At 42.4% G+C, this 20,739-nt stretch overlaps 2 protein-coding genes across 2 annotated transcripts; both read left to right on the forward strand.

Annotated features, from left to right (window-relative positions):
• The first annotated feature begins 1,870 nt into the window (after positions 1-1,870).
• Positions 1,871-3,998, forward strand: LOC138928465 (uncharacterized). The gene is made up of 3 exons (XM_070285542.1): positions 1,871-2,455; positions 2,537-2,827; positions 3,753-3,998. The coding sequence occupies exons 1-3, from the start codon at positions 1,871-1,873 to the stop codon at positions 3,996-3,998; spliced, it is 1,122 nt and encodes a 373-aa protein (XP_070141643.1).
• Positions 3,999-6,298: 2,300 nt separating this feature from the next.
• LOC138928466 (uncharacterized) lies at positions 6,299-7,249 on the forward strand. The gene has a single exon (XM_070285543.1). The coding sequence runs from the start codon at positions 6,299-6,301 to the stop codon at positions 7,247-7,249; it is 951 nt and encodes a 316-aa protein (XP_070141644.1).
• Positions 7,250-20,739: the final 13,490 nt, after the last annotated feature.

Below are 20,739 nucleotides of genomic sequence, written 5' to 3' on the forward strand. Positions count from 1 at the left end.
TGCAATTTTTACTGAAACTTAACGTGAAATTATCGAACAATTGCAAAATCTTCTCTATGAGCATAATGAATTGGTCAGATTGTTTAAAACCGCATTGGATATAATGCATTATGACGAACACAAAATCATTATCAGCGCTGACAAAAGACCCACTGGTAGCCATGCAAGACAATTTAACGCTCCCACTATCAATGAACACGCAGTGGTGATTGTTGGCGAGAATGTGGAATAACGCGATATTGTTTTTAACCGTCGGGATAATGGCCAAGTGCAGCGAGTTTATGAGACTCATCGGTCACATGATGCTCTTCAATATCCGTTAATGTTCTGTCGTGGAGAAGATGGGTATCACTTCAACATAAAGATGGTCAATCCAACGACAGGTTTGTTTACAAGTCATCACTTCTTTTTGATTCTACAACTAAGTTTGAATTCAAATTCTAGGAGAAGAAACGAATAAGAAGGTCAACTCTATAAATTTTGATGCGTATCGATTGATGATTCGACTAGATGTTGACAATCATCTGTTAAGATACCACCGTTTGTTTCAACAGTACTGTGTCGACATGTACGTCAATGTAAAAACGGAACGTCTCAATTTCATTCGTTTTAATCAGTCGAAGTTCGGTCAGACGAGTACATTCACTTCCGTGACGCTATCGCTACTGAAGGACACGCGGCCAACATCGGTTGTTTGACCAATCTCCCAGCTACTTAAGTCGGAAGTCCGCGCCATATGCAAGGGCAAATTTAAAGGAGAGGAAGTTCTTATCCCACGAATTCCTATTATTCCAACAGATCTTCCATTCCAATTCAAGACGATTCAGTTCCCAGTTCGATTGGCATTTGCGATGACCATCAATAAATCGCAAGGCCAATCGTTGGAAGTCTGCGGGATAAATCTAGAATATCCATATTTTTCACATGGCCAGCTATACGAAGCCTTTTCCCGTGTGGGAAAGCCGTCATCATTATTTATTTTTACACCGGATAACAAAATAAAAAATATTGTTTATCAGATCGCTCTCCACAGATTTCAAGTCAAAAAAATTTGTCAATCCAACGACAGTGTTCGGAGCAGATCGCCAGCGCCTAGTCACGCGCGCATAGGTGTACCGCTGCACCTGCAGCGCTCTTATGTTTTCTCTTTTCAGCTCTTTTCTTATCTCGCTAAAGCTGTCGCGTTATCTATCAGCCAAACTACATTTGTCATCCCAAAAGCATGTATATATTCTGAAGCCAAGCTTTTTATACTCAGTCTGCAGCTCGGATAAAACAAACACATTAAAACGGCTTATATTAAAATACCTATCGTCCGTCTTTTTATTATAAACTAAAGAGTGGCAAATTCGTTGTTTTCCCCACAAACATTTGGTGACCCCGACGTGATCTTTATCGGAGTCTGCATTTCGGTTTCGTAATTGTTTAATATCGTTTAAACAAAACGCTTGTTTGCTGTCGTTTGCGGGCATTCGGTCACAAACACACAAACATACCTACAAACAGTGCGCAGCCGGCCGTTTGATTTTTTGTACATTTCGCGCTGTGAAAAATCAAAACTGTGTTGTGCAAATAATCTGGCATAAAAGTGAATTGAATTGAATCGTTTTTTATTAGCGCATAGTGCATATATATATATGTACATATAGCCACCGCCATACATACATACATTCGTTCGCATATATTCGCTGTTGCTAAGCAGGCATCTTAACGGCAAAAACAACAACAACAAGTTTAAGGTTCCGTTGCATTTCGGCGACGCTTGTAACCTCTACATTTTCGCGGTAGAAAACATAGGGTGTTTCGTGCCTCTGACGCGGTCAGACATTTTAATTTATTTTATTTTTTTTTCTCGTGATCGAATAAAATAATGTCTGATACGGAAAATTCGGTTCGGGCGCAAAATGAATCCCCAAGTGACGTGGACTTCTACCGAGCCAAAACCCAATCTATTTTGCGGCAAATAAACTCGATTAAATTTTATTTAAATGCTGATTCGGTCAATCAGTTCGATGAAGCTGATTTACTCGCGCGAATGGATTGGATCAACTCCTTAAACGAGGCATTTGATGCTGCGCAGACATCGTTGAAGCGACTGGATTTTACGGAGATCTCGAGCGACCATCGGATGCAATTTTCCGGAGTTTTCATGGATGTAAAGGCGAAACTAAGCCGAGGCTTAGCTGCTCATCGCAAGTCGCAACTGCCGGCTTCAATCGCTGCCAATTCAACATCCATTGAAATGCCTAACCACCCGGATCTTTCTTTTAGACCTAGGAAGCCTCGTCTGCCGAATCTGGAAATCGCTCGTTTTCATGGATCCTATGCTGAGTGGCCGGATTTTCTAGCGACGTTCACTACGGTCATCGGGAATGATGATGAGCTAACGGATATTGAAAAGTTACAATACTTGCGGTCGAGTTTAGGCGGCGTGGCTTTGGAGACCATACGCTCGGTCGAACCCTCACATGCAAACTATCATAAGGCTATGAATTTGCTGATAAATCGATTCGATAATAAAGTCTTACATTTTCAGGCACACGTACAGGCAATATTTGGTTCAAAGGGTGTCGAGAAGGGATCGTCAAAGGGTCTTCGGGAGCTCAGTGATTGCATGAATTCACGTTTGCGAGCAATTCGAACCCTGGCCACTACGCAACAGATTTTGGATGGGCTTCTAATACACATCGTCACTCGAAAGCTGGATCATGGGACGCGTGAAAAATGGGAAGAGGATTTATCGATCACAGAGCTGCCTACCTGGGATGCTATGGAGTCATTTCTGGAGAAGAGGTGCAGGATGATGGAAAACTTGGATCAATCCTGGGTAACTCAAACACCAGGCCAGCAGGTGGGAACAAACTTGCGCACATAATATCCAAGTGCACTTATTGCTTCTGCCACTACCTCAAGTCATCAGATGTGTTGCGATGCAAGGGATCATTATTTGCCAAAATGCCCTCGATTTTTGAATTTGAGTCCGAATCTTCGGTATAGAGAAGCAAAGAAGTTTGCACCTTTGCTTAAATTGTTTGCGCAAGGGCCATAGTTTGCAGCAATGCAAGTCGACTCATTGCAGATATTGTCGCATGAAGCACCATTCATTATTACACATGAACCATGACCCATCCGCACCATCCATCTCATTTTCATCTCCATCATGCGATCCATCCTCGAGCTCTCAGCTATTGCCATCCACTTCATCATCAGCATTAGTATCATGTTCGCAAGCATCATCTCATCCTGATCATCACTTATCAAGCCCTCCACCCAAAGCCTCAAATATTATGCCGAATGACTACGTGTTGCTTCCGACTGCTATTATATACGTGAGAAATAGAAGTGGAGCATTTATGCCTTGCCGAGCAATTTTAGATTCTGCCTCGCAGCTAAGCTTCATAACCTCTCGCTTAGCTAGTCAACTAAATTTGAGTCATAGCAAATCGCAAATCTCGATTGCTGGGATAGGAGAATCTTCCATAATTTCAGATAGGACAGTCGATATTGTTGCGCAATCACGGGATGCCAGCTATCGTGTGTCATTCGCAGCTGTTGTGACTCACAGTATCACGGATTACCAGCCCCATTTCAATATAGATGCAACATCATGGAGAATTCCGCAGAACATTTCGCTCGCTGATCCTTATTTTAATCAATCGCAACGAATTGACCTTTTGCTTGGCGCTGATTTGTTTTTCCAAATAATTTCCACAGGAAAAATTCATTTGGGCAGGACTTTGCCAACTCTTCAGAACACCAAACTTGGTTGGATAGTCTCTGGAGGGTTATCGAGGAACCTGCTGAGCGAGGAGACCTGCATCGAGGAAGTCACATCCGGCGGAGACGGCGTCATCAGAGTAGCTATGGTCCGTACAGCTACGGGTCTAATCAAGAGAGCCGTCGCCAACCTAGCCGCTCTGCCCATCGATTCCGAGATAGTTGGAACCGTACCTCTTCCAACGGGGGGAGTATGTTCGGAGCAGATCGCCAGCGCCTAGTCACGCGCGCATAGGTGTACCGCTGCACCTGCAGCGCTCTTATGTTATCTCTTTTCTGCTCTTTTCTTATCTCGCTAAAGCTGTCGCGTTATCTATCAGCCAAACTACATTTATCATCCCAAAAGCATGTATATATTCTGAAGCCAAGCTTTTTATACTCAGTCTGCAGCTCCGATAAAACAAACACATTAAAACGGCTTATATTAAAATACCTATCGTGCGTCTTTTTATTATAAACTAAAGGGTGGCAAATTCGTTGTTTTTCCCACAAACAGACAGGTTTGTTTAAAAGTCATCACTTCTTTTTGATTCTCAACTAATTTTGAATTCAAATTTTAGCCTAAAATTTTTAGGAGAAGATAGGAATAAGGTCAGCTCTATGAATTTTTATGCGTATCGATTGATGATGTTTCAACAGTACTGTTTCGACATGTACGTCAAAGTAGAAACGGAACGTCTCAATTTAATTTGTCTTAATCAGTCGAAGTTGGGGCGAGATAAAGTTCGCCGGGTCCGCTAGTATATCTATATATATAAAAATGGAGACAAAAAATGTTAGCGATCAAATCACAAGAGAACGGCTGGGCCGATTTGGCTCAATTTTTTTTCAGTTTTTTGTAATTGCCAGAAGAAGGTTATAGCATAAGAAAAATTTGGGAAGTCCTTCCGGAAAGGTCGCTAGCGGCTCAACAGATGGACACACTGTTGTATGTAAAATTCTGAAACACCCTACAAAGATCATAGCTGCGTTGAAATTGTGTATCAATGAACTCGGTAAAAAAATATTTAAACAAAAAAATCGAGCTAACGAAGCAATACCAAAGTGAGCTTAAACAATTGGAAGTAATGCCTGCTGTTAGACGATCAAATCTTGGGCGGCGTTCACGCAATGCAATAAATAATCAGAATTTCCGTAATAGTCGGACGCAAGAGGAACGTACAAAAATAAATGCATCGATACGTGCCCAAATGGCACAGCTTCGCGCTGCACAAAGACCACCTCAAGCCCGACAAAATAATAGAGGAAGACGAGCCGCAAATGAAAACTTGAATCGCGCTGCATTCGCATACAATCCTGAAACATCCTACAAGGATCTTACGTGCGTTGTTATTGGTTCATTATCTGTTGTATGTCAGCATTGTAATGCATTGAAGTTTCGGTTGGAAACCCCCGGCTTATGCTGTGCAGGTGGCAAAATTAAATTGCCCGTTTTGGCTCATCCACCAGAGCCTTTGTACTCGCTACTATATGGAAACTCAGCCCAATCAAACAGTTTCCTGAAGCTTGCACAAAAATATAACGGATGCTTTCAAATGACGTCTTTTGGAGCCGAGGTTGTTCAACAATCAGGCTACAATCCAAGTTATAAGGTAATGGCGTCTCTTTATTATCACATTTTTTCAAAATTGCATCCCAACATTCAGATTCAAGGGCAAATTCACCACCGAGCGGGCGCTTTGTTACCACCACAAAACAAAGATCATAAATTCCTTCAGATCTATTTCATTGGTGATTCGGAAGTTGAACTAAATCACCGCTGTGCAATTTTTACTGCAACTAAACGTGAAATTATTCAACAATTGCAAAACCTTCTCCATGAGCATAATGAATTGGTCAGATTGTTTAAAACCGCATTGGATATAATGCATTATGACGAACATAAAATCATTATCAGCGCTGACAAAAGACCCACTGGTAGCCATGCAAGACAATTTAATGCTCCCACTATCAATGAAGTCGCAGTGGTGATTGTTGGCGAGAATGTTGAATCACGCGATATTGTTCTTAAGCGTCGGGATAATGGCCAATTGCAGCGAGTTTATGAGACTCATCGGTCTTATGATGCTCTTCAATACCCGTTGATGTTCTGTCGTGGAGAAAATGGGTATCACTTCAACATAAAGATGGTCAATCCAACGACAGGTTTGTTTAAAAGTCATCACGTCTTTTTAATTCTACAACTGAGTTTGAATTCAAATTTTAGGAGAAGAAACGAATAAGAAGGTTAGCTGTATGAATTTTTATGCGTATCGATTGATGATTCGACTTGATGTTGACAATCATCTGTTAAGATACCGCCGTTTGTTTCAACTGTACTGTGTCGACATGTACGTCAAAGTAGAAACGGAACGTCTCAATTTCATTCGTTTTAATCAGTCGAAGTTGCGCTCGGACGAGGACATCCACTTGCGTGACGCCATCGCTACTGAAGGACACGGCCAACATCGGTTCTTTGACCATTCTCCCAGCTACTTATGTTGGAAGCCCGCGCCATATGCATGAATATGCTCAAGATGCGATGACGTATGTCCGGAATTACGGACGCCCGGATTTATTCATCACCTTCACATGCAATCCGAAATGGCCCGAAATTACCAATTTGTTGCTTTCAGGACAAACATCCAGCGATCGACCTGACATCACTGCACGAGTATTCAAGCAAAAGATCACAGTACTTATGGATTACATTGTTAAGGAGAAGGTTTTTGGCGCAGTTCGTTGTTGGATGTACTCGGTTGAGTGGCAAAAGCGTGGCTTACCACATGCGCACATTCTGCTCTGGATGTTCGACAAGATCCGACCAGATCATATTGATTCGATTATTTCAGCCGAAATTCCACATAAGCAAACTGATCCCGAGCTGCATTCCATTGTGACAACGAGCATGATCCATGGCCCTTGCGGAGTCCACAACCCAGGGTCAGTATGCATGAAAAACGGAAACTGCACAAAACGATTTCCCCGTCCGTTGACGGCTGAAACAATCAGTGGAAACGATGGATATCCATTGTATAGGCGTCGTTCTCCAGATGATAACGGCAAGTGGATCGAATTAATGGTGAAACGTAACGAAACAAACGTAACAGTAATCGTGGATAACCGCTGGATCGTTCCATATTGCCCGCTTTTGTCGAAAACGTTTTCAACGCATTGCAATGTTGAGTACTGCAACTCTATCAAATCCATCAAATACGTTTGGAAATATGGGAACAAAGGGAACGACATGGCGGTGTTTGGCATTGCTGATCCGAATGCAAACGACGAGGTGACGAAATTTCAACTTGGACGCTACGTTAGTTGTAACGAGGCCATTTGGCGGCTATTTTCATTTCCGATTCATGAACGTTACCCGACTGTCGTGCACCTATCTGTTCACTTGGAGAACGGCCAGCGTGTCTACTTTACGGACACGAACGCAGCGCAAAGAGCAGAACGGCCACCAGCGACAACGATTGATGATTCGACTTGATGTTGACAATCATCTGTTAAGATACCGCCGTTTGTTCCAACAGTACTGTGTCGACATGTACGTCAAAGTAGAAACGGAACGTTTCAATTTAATTTGTTTTAATCAGTCGAAGTTGGGGCGAGATAAAGTTCGCCGGGTCCGCTAGTATTCAATAAAAAAGGAATTCATAGCACTGTAAAAAATATCCACGGCTTCCGCCATGTCTGTGCATATGTATAGATTGGACCAGTTGTAATCAATTATGAAATTATTTAGCCGTACGAAATCCGTCTTGCTAAAGCAGAAGTCTTCATGGGCTGGACAGTCAGATTTATTTCGTGGAACAGTCCCAATGTCGATAGTCACATCGAAAGTAGGATGATAGGGATCTTCGGGTTGCGTCAGCTAAACTAACCCTTGCGGGATCAGAGACAAACCAAAGATCAAGCAAGCGCTCTAAGGAATTTCGAACATGGTTGACTTGGGACAGCGAAATGTCAAAAAAGCCAGCAGCAAAATCATGATGTGTTGTGATAAGAAGAGTATTAGTAGAATTATCAAGAGACCAAACTACAAAATGGTCCCTGTATAGTTGTGTCCCCTTGTATGTATGTAACTAACAAGAGGTCATTGTAGGAGGGGTTCCTAGGCAAGAGCAAACAAAGGTCGGCATAATTTCCAACGTTATAATTATTATTATTAACTGCTTTACTTTAAACTATATGTATATGTATGTACAGATGGGTGTTTATTCGCAATAGATAAGACGTCAGACCGGCGTCGTGCGTTCAGCGGCGTTTGCAAAATCAGACTTACTTTTCCCCTCTCTTCCATTCTCTTCTTCCCGCATCGTATGCACTGTCCGGAAACGAGCGAGCGATCGGCTGACCGTTACTCTCCCGCACAGTGGGACACGCAGCAAAACTGAACATGCCGCCCGCCACTGCTAGACCTTGCATAAGACATCTCCGCGTGTCCAGTCTATCCTGGGAGTAGTAGGCGGGGCAGAATCTAGAATGGAGAAACGAGACAAACGGTGTGCGCAAAAAATAATTCATTATGATTGAGGTGTACGTGAGAGCGCTTAAGAACGGATTGGCAGTGTACACAGCTTCGACACTGATCGTTTTAATGGCCTTAGTAGAAAGAGAATGCTGATTCTGGGCCAGTTACGCAGGGGGTGGGGGGGTCATTAGTCACGCATGACTGCGCACGAGGGGTGCGGGGGGGTCATTAGTCACGCATGACTGCGCACGAGGGGGGTGCAGGTGTCCTAATTAGCATAAAAAATCAATTAATTGAAGGGGTTTAGGGTAAGATCCTCCCCCTCATTATTTTATGCATGCATGATCATGTGCACTTTTGTGTGTTGTTAAGCGTGAGAAACTGATTGGGAGGGGTTAAAGGGATAAGGTGTGTGTGTTCAAGCATGGGAATTTGTGGGATTTTGTGAAGGGGGGAGGGATGAGACATAAGGAATTTGTGAGAATTTGTGAAGGAGGGAGGGATGAGGCATAATGCGTAGGAATTTATTAGGGTGAGTTATTGTGCGTATCCGGCTTGTGTTAATGTGTTTCAATTAGGATAGCAGGTGTGTAAGTCACCCCAGTTATTTAACTTGTCTAAACGTGTAATACCTTGTAACGGTTTTGTTTCTGTTGTCATGCGTGAGAATTTGTGAGATCGTGTGGTGGTAGATGGGGTGAGTTCTCATGCTTGTGCCATGAAATTTCTAGGTATGAACAGCGAGGGTTGTTGTGAGGTTCTTGTGAGACTTGCTTACCTGTTGATCTATGAATTTGTAAGATCGTGTGGCTTGTGCCTGAACGGTTTGTACCTGGCCGACTCGTGTGGTGGTGGTGGTGGATGGGAAATGTTTTCATGCTTGTGTGTAGCTTGTGCCAAGAAATTTCTAGGTATGAACAGCGAGGGTTGTTGTGAGACCTGTTGATCTATGAATTTGTAAGATCGTGTGTGTGGCTCGTGTCTACCCAGGCCTGCAATGATATATTTTGTTGTATAATTTGAAGGTATTTTCTAGTTATGTACATATAGGATGAGTATATGAATGACATAAGTGGAGAGTAGATGATGATATAGAAGGTTATAGATGTGTGTATATGAATATCACCCCCTTAATAGAGAGAAGGTATTCCGTGGGAAAGGGTGGGCGATCGTAAATGTTTAAATTAATAAAGAAAGCGTGTGAAAGGAATCGAAGAAATTTGAATATATCCAAAAATATCTTTAAGACTTTCCCACACCGCATGACAGAAAGAGTTGTGTGCATGTGAGGGTGGATGATCGCAGATGTTTGAATTAATAGAGAAAGCATGTGAACTAAAAGACACATTTTCTAGGAAACAAAAAATGTATCCTAAATATCCTTAAGACTTTCCCACACCTTTTGTAACAAAGGGTCGTGCGTAAGGGTGGACGATCTTAAGTGTTTCAACCCCACCATCATATGTGTAACATATGTGGATGTTACCTTAAATTAGCATAATTTCGGGGAGCTAACCTTTCTAATAGAAAAGGGATGTGAACAAAAAGAGAAATTTGAAGAACACATAAGAATTTAAACATACCCCCTTAAGACTTTCTCACGCACATTCATAGAAATAAGGAAATGGGGTACATTCTAAACCTCCAAAAAGTCATCTTGGAAAGTGCATTTCGGGAAATGGTTTTAGTTTAAAAAAGCATTCGCTCGCGTTAAGATATTTTTCTTCGTATCGAAAATTTCTATCGGTCTCCAATAATAAATTTTTTGTAAAGTGAAAACTCGACCAAGGATTTAAAAAATATATACAAAAAAAAATAAGAAACTGAAAAAAAAAGAGAACTGAAAAATGCAAAGTGAAAGTGAACTGAATAATTTAAATAGTGCTGTGTTGTGCTATTGACCAAATAAAAAAAAAAAAAATAATAAATAAATAAATTAAAAAACAAACAACCAAACGGAAAATTAAAAAAATTATTTAAACTGTTTGTAAATAGTGCTGTGCTGATCGATCAAGTGAATTAAAAACATAAAATAAAAAAAAAAAAACGACAAAAATGTATCGATTCTGTGAAAAGTGCAATATGCCCACAAATTCCCCTGCTGAGTGGAATCAGCATGTGCGAACGGAGAAGCATAAAATGAATGCTATTGAACCCGTAGATTCCCGGGTCAAAAAAGTAGTAGATGGATTTCGAGGGAGGATCCTTCACTACCTGTTCGAGAATACGCAGGCAGGAGTGATATTCCCGGCATCATTTCTACGAGAGGCAGGAGACGCATTTCTGCCTCATTTAGCAACAATTTTGGAAAGCTATGCATCCGTAAAGGTTAATTTTGAACTTTTCGGTTTGTATAAGCTATTAAAAGATGAAGAGGAGTGTATGGAGATGAAGTCATTTCAATCGAAAATGACAATTCTCTCCATGCACTCAGACATTAGCAATGAATATGAGGACCACATGGAGAAAATAATTGGAAAAATGGATGAGTTCCAAGAGAGGGATAGTGGATGGACATTGGTCCACATCGCTCGGCTTGAGATGAGCGTGAACCAATATTATCCAATAAGAGGATCGTCATTTATCCAGCTACCTAAGGCACTACATTCGAAAAAGTCCATTGTAAATGTAAAAAACTTGAACGATGAGTTTTGTTTCAAGTGGACGATAATTGCGGCAATCATGAACAAACGAACCAAGCGGAGTAGATGCAGCGGGTATAGGGTTATCATTGAAGATGATGTTATCACCCTCCAAAACGGGTACCAATTGGATTTCAGTGGATTGGAGTTCCCTCTCAACCCCCGACATATCACGGATTTTATGAAAAAAAACCTGGAGCTGAGCGTATCTGTTTTTGGATATGATGATGGATTAATTTATGGCCCCATTTTTTACCCACCTGAGGTGAAACCCCGCCACATAAATATGCTGCTTTTGGAGGAGGGAAATAAAGCGCACTACACATGGATAAGAAATCTTTCAGGGTGAGTCTTATTCCTCTCCTTCTGCCGGCGGCGGCGGTGTGGTCCCGTAGGACTCGGCGGCGGCGGCAGTTCGGATCGCACTATTGGCGGAAGGCGGCGGTCCAGAGACGATCTCGATGGACGGCGGCTCCTGGAACGGATGTGCGCTGGCGGACGGCGCTTCCCTTGCAGGGGTTCCCGTTCCGGCAGCTTCTTGGATGGGGGTGCTCGAAAGGCCACTCGGCCGGGGCACGGTGGCGACGTGCCAGATCGCGGCAAACTGTAACTCCTGAGACGAATCGGCACTCTCTTCGGGCGGCGGCTCTGAGAACGAGGGGGCCAGGACGGCTTCGACTCCACTGGGAGGAAGACTATGTCGGGCGCCCGGTTGCTCGGTGGGCGGCAGCTTCTCGTCGAGGTGCTGCGAGGCGTGCAGGGCTGTGGCGATCTCAATGTCCCGTGGCTGCTGGGCACTTTGCTCGAGCGGCGGCGGCGAGAGCCAGGACGGCTTCGACTCGACTGGGAGGAAGACTCTGTCGGGCACCAGGTTGCTCGGTGGGCGGCGGCTTCGATTCGAGAGGTGGCGCGGGGTCGCAGGGGTGGGGACCCGCTCCAGTAGTCCGGGATTGAGAGCGAGCTGGATATGTGCGGCGTTGTTTGGCCGCCGATGAGGAATGGCGGGCGTGAGCTCGCTGGGTCTGTCGGTGTTGGCTGTCAACCTCCGCCCCGAGAGGTTGACGGCGGCTAGTTTCCCGAGGACGGCACGGCATTCCGGAAGTGGTTTACTCTCCGGGGTGCGCCAACGGGGTCTTCTGGGTCCACGGCAGCGACGGTCATCACGGCAGCGGTTGAGCGTCGTCGGCACTGGGCGTCGATGCGGCAGGCCATGTCGAGGGCGTCTGTCAGCGAGTGCGGATTGCTGCTGATGATCGGGACTTGATATCCGGCCTCTCGGATCCCGTCGATGAAGCGCTGCACTATGATGCTGTTGTACGGCGCAGCCGGCAACTCGCCGAGCACGCATCTGCCCAGGCGTTCCAGCTCCAGGGCGAAGTCCTCGAGCGACTCTCGCGGTCCCTGCATGCGATTGTGGAAGGCGTGATAGCCGGCATGCTTACTGACCGCGAAATACTCGCGCATAGCGGCCGCTATGGCCTCATACGAGCGGAGGATGGCCTCGGGGAGGGTGGCGTGAAAACGCTGGGCACACCCCCGAAGACACGTGTACAATTTCCTGCACTTCTTCCTTTCTGACCAATGGTACTCCTCGGCCATGTCGTCCAGGAGGCGCTGAAACTCCGGGCAGGGACGGTTTTTTTTTTTTTATTTTTTTTTTGTATTCATTTATTACACAACAACAAAAATTTTTTAACTTTTACAATTCGCTAACACGTAAAAAAAAAATGAGAATGCGGCCGCAAAGCAATGCTTCGCACATCGGTAAGCCGCTCAGCCGGTCTGCTCCTTCCTCGATCCCTCCAGGGCCCTGAGAGATCTCATCAGCTTGGCAGCGAACTCTGCCGCCGCCTCCCATGTCCTCGGGTCCGCCAGCATCAGCGGCACCAGCGAATCCACACTGATGGCTGCACTTGCTATCGCCTCCAGCTCGTCCCTTTCCTCGTAAAACCGGCGGCAGTCGAAGATGACGTGGGCTGCATCCTCTGTTATCCCAGATCCACATTCCGGGCAGCTTTCCTCCGCGTCATGGCCAAACCTCTTGAGGTAACTACGGAAGCATCCATGCCCGCTCAGCACCTGGGTCAGGTAAAAATCTGCCTGTCCGTGCTTCCGCTCCATCCAGGCCTCGATGTTGTGTAGTGTACAAAACAGGACGAAATAGCCTTCTCAGTCTATAAGGACCTACCAACTATGATCATTCCGTAAAGGTGGTTCTTTAAGACGCTAGGTTCGAGGGTGCGCATTCTCGCTGTGCTCGGGTCCAGCTCGTCGGATGGGGCGGGGTTTTTTCTCCCCTAGCTATCTTTGTTTATAACACAAATCATATAATGCGCGAGAGAAACTAAATAAATCGGGCTCTAAAGTGGTAATGAAGAAAAAATCAAATAAAGTACAGAATCCGCGCCGCCGCGCGTAATCACCAACTAGAAAAGGAATCCTGCTCGGTTATGGGATCACAGGTGTTATGTGTCCCGTTTCACTACCCACCCAACCTTGACAACATATCGAAATTTGGCTGTTGTCCCAAAATTAAAGTAAAATTTACCTTTACTTCCTCTTAATAAATCTTGGCATGAGTACTCGACGAACGGAGATAATAATAATTTAAGCGACCATGTTTATGTTCATAAGAGTACAAAAAGGTTTCATTTTAATGTCATATTCCCTTAACACAAACAACTAACAGCTATATTTACATGAAACATTAATTCAATACGAGGTAATTTTGTCAATGACTAAGTAATTAATTGGGCGGAAAAATCTCATCTCAAATCATCTTACATATATATATTATAATCTTATACGCATATAAACGCTTACAAATACTCACAATAGATCTTACTCTCACCGATGTATCATTGGGCCCAAGATGACTCCGATGTAGTTGCTGTATAATTAAGAATTTAGGTTACATATATATATATATAGAGAGAGAAAGATATTTCAACAACTTCCCAATTTCATATTGCTTAGTCTTACATATTAATTTCTTTAAATAATTTATGCGCTAATTCATAGTTTAGAAAAAGAAACAAAGTTAATACAAAACAGAATCTTCTAATTAATTTTTATAGAACTTTATATTGAATCTAACAAGAACAAAACAAAAGAGAATATATATAGATATTTAATTCATGTTGTCGAAACAATCACATCGCTCGGCCGCTGCAAGGCGTTTTAGTTGTCTCTCATTTATTCTTTCTTAGCTCTTATGCCTCCAAACTCCTACGCAAAATTTTGACTGGTGCAATATGAATTGGGTTTAGGGGTTAGTTACGTAATACTGTGTAACACTGCTGCATCTGCTCGCCGTTTTAAGCTGGTATCGGGGTCTAAATTCCGTTTTGGAGCTGAATCCCAACGATCTTTTTAGCCTCCCAGACCCTTTTCCTAGGCGTAGATTAGGAGCGGCTGCCTCGGCCACTTGAGCGCGATCTTGGTTACGTAATCCCTCAGTCCAAGTGTCGGCACCCCCTGTTTGATCGGATAGCGGGGTGTATGCGGCTATAGCCAAGTTAGAGAGAGTTGACGAAAAGCGCTGTCTAAGCCCTCTGGCCTAAACTAACGGCCGATGCCTGAATAAAAATCAAATTAGAATTTGAACGGCACCTATTTCTGAGACATACCTTCGGCACAGCAACTAGCACTTTTCACTCTGATAGTTCCAATAATATTTCCTTTTATTAATCAGTTTATAAACTTTCATATAATATTATATAATTGAAAGTCGATCACACGTGTATGTTGAAAACCACTCGCCACGAAAATATATAATGACTTCTATATGGTGTTTATAGCTCGCCGAATATAAATGGAATGATTGCAAGTGAACTTTTTATATTATGCTTAAACTCCCAAAAAATGCGGTTTTAGCTTAAAGCTTTGATATAGCGGTGAAATCGGGTGATGTTCTTGCATTCTTTCATTCCACCTGTTCAAGTGCAAGTGCATTAGCGAGGGTAGTTATAATAGTTTGCTAGCTTAATTGTACCTAAACAGAAGCGTTACCTAAAGTTTTGTTTTTCCAAAAGGTGGATACTACAACCACAGATAATGGAACAAGACCTATTCGCAGGGGCATTATCTGAAAATTTGAAAACTCTAATTGTTTGTTTTCCTGGTTTGCATATCTTTAAGATGGTAAACACCCAACTTTTTGCCTTCCACGTCAACCAATTCATAATAAAACGGACTTCTCTTCTTTTGAACTTTAGCTGGTATAAAAACTGGAGCTAACTTTGAGCTAAATTTCTTACTGGCATTGCTCTGTGTAAAGTTCCTGGCAAAGACGTCATCGCCTATCTGAAATTGTACATTTCGACTTCGAAGATTGTATTGCCTAGCGTTTAGTTCGTGTGATTTAGTCATGTTACTCTTGGCTTCTTGTCTTGCTAGTTTTATCATATCTGGGTATTCAAGGCTAATGTCATTGCTAAGCAGATCCAAGTTACGCAGCAACGCATAATCTTTTCCATTGAGGATCATGTTTTGGCCAAACGCAAGGAAATAGGGAGAGTAACCTGTGCTTCGGTGCAACGCAGCTCGAAGTGCACCACTGATAGCGTTTAAATTGACGTCCCAGTTGGTGTGATCATTTCCGATATAAGCGCGAATTGCAGCCAAAACTGATCGGTTTAATCTTTCACTCGCATTGGCTTGTGGCGAATATATGGCTGTGCATTTATGTGTTATGCCAAAACTAGTTAAAAATGCCTCAAAGTAACTGGACTTAAATTGGGAACCGTTATCCGTTAAGACAATTTCAGGCACCCCAAAGGTGTAAAATATAGAGCTCTGTAGGTAGTCACATATTTTAGGGGAGGTAAATCTCTTGAGTGGGCAGAGAAAGTGAAATTTCGTGCAGTGATCTACAATTATCAGTAATCCAATGTATCCATTCTTTGTACGCGGGTACGGACCTAGAAGATCCATATATAAACATTGAAAAGGACGATCGGATGTCATTGGTCGGCCCATAGGTGGCTTTAGAATCCTATTCGGATTTTTAGTGGATCGACAAATATGACAACTGGAAATGTATTCACGGATTTGGCTCACCATTCGTGGCCAAAACAAATAGCGTTTTACCTTTTCGACTGTTTTACCCATTCCACAGTGTGCTGAGCTTTGCGCATCATGTGCCTCCTGTAGTACTTCTGGAACAAGGGCAGATGGTACCCAAAGTTTCCAAGACTCGTGTTGTTCGTCACTGTGACTATTAAACTCGGTTCTCTTATACACGTATCCATCCTCTACCTTTAAATCATTAAATCTTTGTTGGTTTTCTTTTATTCGCTCAATTAAGTTTAGGTATTCTAATGATTTAAAATGACTGGACTGTAAATCAATAATTGGGCCACTCGCAACAATTGCATCTAAGCCAGGCTGTTCTTGACGGGACAAAGCATCTGCAACTACGTTTTCTGAGGCTCTGCGATGTGTAATCGAAAAGTCGAATGATTGTAGTTTCATGGACCACCTTGCAAGCCTTCCTGAAAGATCTTTTTGCCTCATCAGCCACTGTAACGCGGCATGATCAGTCACCACCAGGAAGTTCTGTCCTTCTATATACGGGCGAAACTTTTTAATCCCTTTTATAACTGCAAGACATTCCAACTCACTAACCGTGTAGTTTCTCTGAGCTTTTGTTAATTTTTCCGACATGTATGCGATGGGCAATTCTACTCCATCTCGATCCTGCGCCAAGACACAACCAATACCATAGGTGCTGGCATCGCAAAGCAAAATAAATTGCTTCGAAAAGTCTGGAGTAATCAAAATTGGAGCTGAGGTCAGACAAGCTTTCAATAGATTAAAGGCCTTTTCAGCATCTTCAGTCCATACTAGTGCCTTTTTAGATTTTAATAACTCAGTCAGAGGAAAGCTTACTGTCGCATAATTTCCAACAAATCGCCGATACCAACCGGATAACCCTAAAAATCTTCGTAGCTGCTTTATAGAGATAGGTACGGGAAACTCATTAATCGCAATTATTTTCCCAGGATCCGTAAGAATTTGGCCCTTTCGAATTATAAATCCCAAATACTTGATTTCGCGCATACAAAATTTTGACTTTTCGACGTTTATAGTCAAATTGGCTTTCTTTAAACAAAGAGCAATCTCTTGGAGGGTAATCAAATGCGACTCAAAATCTTCGGAAAGAACAAGCAGGTCGTCTAAATAAACGAAAACTCGAGTTCTTAAATGTGCAGGAATGACCTGATCCATTAGTCGACAAAGAGTTTGGGGAGCGTTGCAAAGACCGAATGGCATCGTTTTGTATTGATAGAGAGGCCTGTTTGGCACAGTGAAAGCTGTATATTGACGGGATTGTTCGTCGAGGGGTATCTGCCAAAACGCATGCTTCATATCTAAACCAGTTATATACTTAGCTGCGGGAAGTCGACTTAAAATGCCATCAATATGAGGTAGCGGATATGCATCCTTTTTAGTAACCTTATTGACCTCTCGCGAATCTAAACAGAGTCTGTTCTTTTCCCCTTTCCTCACCAATACGCAATTACTGCTCCATGGGCTTGTAGACTCTTCAATGACGTCTAGCGACAACATATGGTCAACCTCAGCAAACATAAGCTTCTCTATAGCAGGAGAAACTGGCCAATGTCTCTGCTTGATGGGACAAGCTGTTCCTACATCAATTTTGTGTTGAATCAAATTTGTTCTGCCTAATCCTTCCTTAGCAAATGACGGAAAGACTTCAACGACAGCATCTAAACAACGTTGCTGGTCCTTGGACAAAATATGCCACTTTGGCAGTTCCTTTTCAGGGCTCTCTCCGCCAACATCCAATTCAGAAACCTGATTTTCAATAGAAATGTTCTTGTCTAACCCAAATTTACGCCAAAAGTCTATTCCCAGGTATATTTCTTGTTTCAGATCCGGAATAATGAAAAGTTCTAACACATCCGTTTTCTGCCTATATTTTACTTCCGTTACTAATTTCCCTACCACTCTACTTTGGGCTCCATTTGCAGTTCGAATACTTCCAGCACATTTCTTTGTTTTGCCTAATGCTAAGAGTTCGAGTGCTCCCTTGCCTCCCGCACAACTTAAAGTTGCTCCTGAGTCTAGAAGGGCATTATATTTCTTTCCTTCGATGCAAACTTCAGTATAGAGTCTATCATCGGACTTGGACAAAATTGCGGATATTATCTTTCCTCGGTCGGATCGTATAGTTTTCCAGTGCTTTCTCAAACGTTTTGTGGACCTCTTAGGACTCGGACTAATATTAGATATAATAGATTCTACAAATAACTTTTCCTTAAGCTTGTTATAATTATCTATCCTAATATGAAGAGGTATTGTGGAATAGTGTCGTTTTAAACCTTCTTCAGACTGTCCTCTTGTACTCTCTTCAATCGGTTTTTCCTGACGACTTCCAGATACAACTGGATCTATTAGTTTTTCGGACATGTCTGCTTTTTGTCGAGTGACATGCCCGGTGGTCGGTTTCCCAACGGGTTACATCTCGGACATCGAGGCTTTCGAATATCCTTAGCGCCACACCCAAAACAAAATATAGCCAGCGGCTCTAAGCAATCATCAAATCGATGACCAGATTTTTCACAATTCCAACAGACCAGATTAAATGGTTTGTGCTGAATGGCTAAGATCTCTTGGTCAGATAGGTTCTGATCAGCTTGGTTTTGACCTTCATAGGAATCAGTTAGCTCATTTATATAGGAACGGAGAGTTCGAGGCTTATAGGCTTTAATCTCATTGTAAAATTGTTCATGTTTACGGACTTCAACACGTAATTGTGACCTATTTAGAATTCGTAAGTGAAGTAGCTCGTGATGCAAACTTGGTTTACCATTTCTTATTAATAAATCCACTAATTGGCTTTCGGACATGCCTTGATGAAGCCGGTCAGCTAGGTCTTCTATTGCATATTGATAGTCATCAAAAGATTCATTTTCGCCCTGTCGTCTCTTCCTTATCTTTTCCCAAATGTCAAGATCAGTTTCCGCTTCCTCAAAACGTTTACGAAATTCTATACAAAATATATTCCAAGTAAAATTGGTATAGTTGCGGTGAAATTTCCAAAACCAATCACTTGCCTTATTAGCAAATAAAAGATGCAAGTGATCACAGAGAAGCTGATAATCATTGTTCAAGTTCTGTTCCGTCAAAGATCGTATCCTATAAATAAAATCTTCCATTCGCATACAATTCCTAGAACCATCAAATTTTATTCGCCAATTTTGAATTATATTCGCAGCTTTTTCTGGAGATATTTGTGCATTCGATCGATTTCGGGAACTACTGGTACCTGAATGGTTACCTGAGGCAGAAACTGGTATACTATTTCTAGTATCGCGATCTCCAAAAGGAATAGAAGCTGGTATCTCGGATATTCCGTTTCTGTCTCGATTTCTCAGCGATGAATTACTACGAGTTAAATTCAAAACAGCCAATTGTTTGCTAATAGTCTCCTCAATATTGTTCGTTAAGATCTCAAGCATATCATCCATCATATTAGCTTGTTGAACGCTTAAAGTTTGTTGAATATACCTCACTATTTCCGCCTGTGATTTAGGTGAATTAACCCCATCTTCCTCAGTTCGTAACTCTTCCAACTGTCGGGTTTTAGATCGAGTAGACACGCCTATTTTTGAACTAAAAGGTCTTCCTCTACCTCGATTTCTAGTGTGAATTCTTGCTCTTACTGGATTACTTCCTTCTTGAATTCCACCTGCAGTCTCCTCGTTTCCTGAAGCCACGTCTCCAGTTTGATCTCTTATTTCTGCTGCTAATGTGTTGTTATCATAACTTAGTTGTGAAAGAATACACCCTGTAGCACATATTGGACACGCGGGTGTAACTTTGATTAATTCAACTATACAGTTCTTATGAAACCGATGCTGACACGGAGCGCTAGCAGCTAAATCATTAAGCAAAAGTACTTCGTTACAAATAGCGCAAAATGGATCGACTTGCTGGATTATCGCGTCGATATTTTCGTCACTATGCCCAATAACCATTTTGGTTTTTATTAATTTAATTTATTATCTTTAATTTAATTTAATCATCTCCTAATGTCCGTCTTTCCTCATCCACAGATTCTAAAAATCAAGCCAAGTATCCTCTTCTTTTAGGTTATTCTATTGCAGTTAGTTGAAGGTTGAAATTTGTTCGCGAAACTACTCAAATTACTGGACAATGTCTAAAGACACTCTAGAACATTGTATTTCCTAAGCACTTAGAGTTTGCTTTCTATAAGACTTCCTTTAAAGAATTAACTATTAATAAATTGATTTTGGCCAGCCTAGATCTATTAGGGTCGATCAATCCGAGCACCGAATTGCAATCGCTATATCCACTAACTGAGGTAGCTAGAATCCGCCATCAACAATAATTTGTTGTTCTTTATGGAATGTGGTTATGGCCAGGTAAAGTGTATGTATTTTTTAGAGCTTAAATGGGACGAAAAAATATCCTTTCAGCCCCACGTTGGGCGCCAGAATGTGTAGTGTACAAAACAGGACGAAATAGCCTTCTCAGTCTATAAGGACCTACCAACTATGATCATTCCGTAAAGGTGGTTCTTTAAGACGCTAGGTTCGAGGGTGCGCATTCTCGCTGTGCTCGGGTCCAGCTCGTCGGATGGGGCGGGGTTTTTTCTCCCCTAGCTATCTTTGTTTATAACACAAATCATATAATGCGCGAGAGAAACTAAATAAATCGGGCTCTAAAGTGGTAATGAAGAAAAAATCAAATAAAGTACAGAATCCGCGCCGCCGCGCGTAATCACCAACTAGAAAAGGAATCCTGCTCGGTTATGGGATCACAGGTGTTATGTGTCCCGTTTCACTACCCACCCAACCTTGACAACATATC

This window comes from Drosophila kikkawai, chromosome 3L, assembly GCF_030179895.1.
Source record: "Drosophila kikkawai strain 14028-0561.14 chromosome 3L, DkikHiC1v2, whole genome shotgun sequence".
Lineage (NCBI taxonomy): Eukaryota > Metazoa > Arthropoda > Insecta > Diptera > Drosophilidae > Drosophila > Drosophila kikkawai.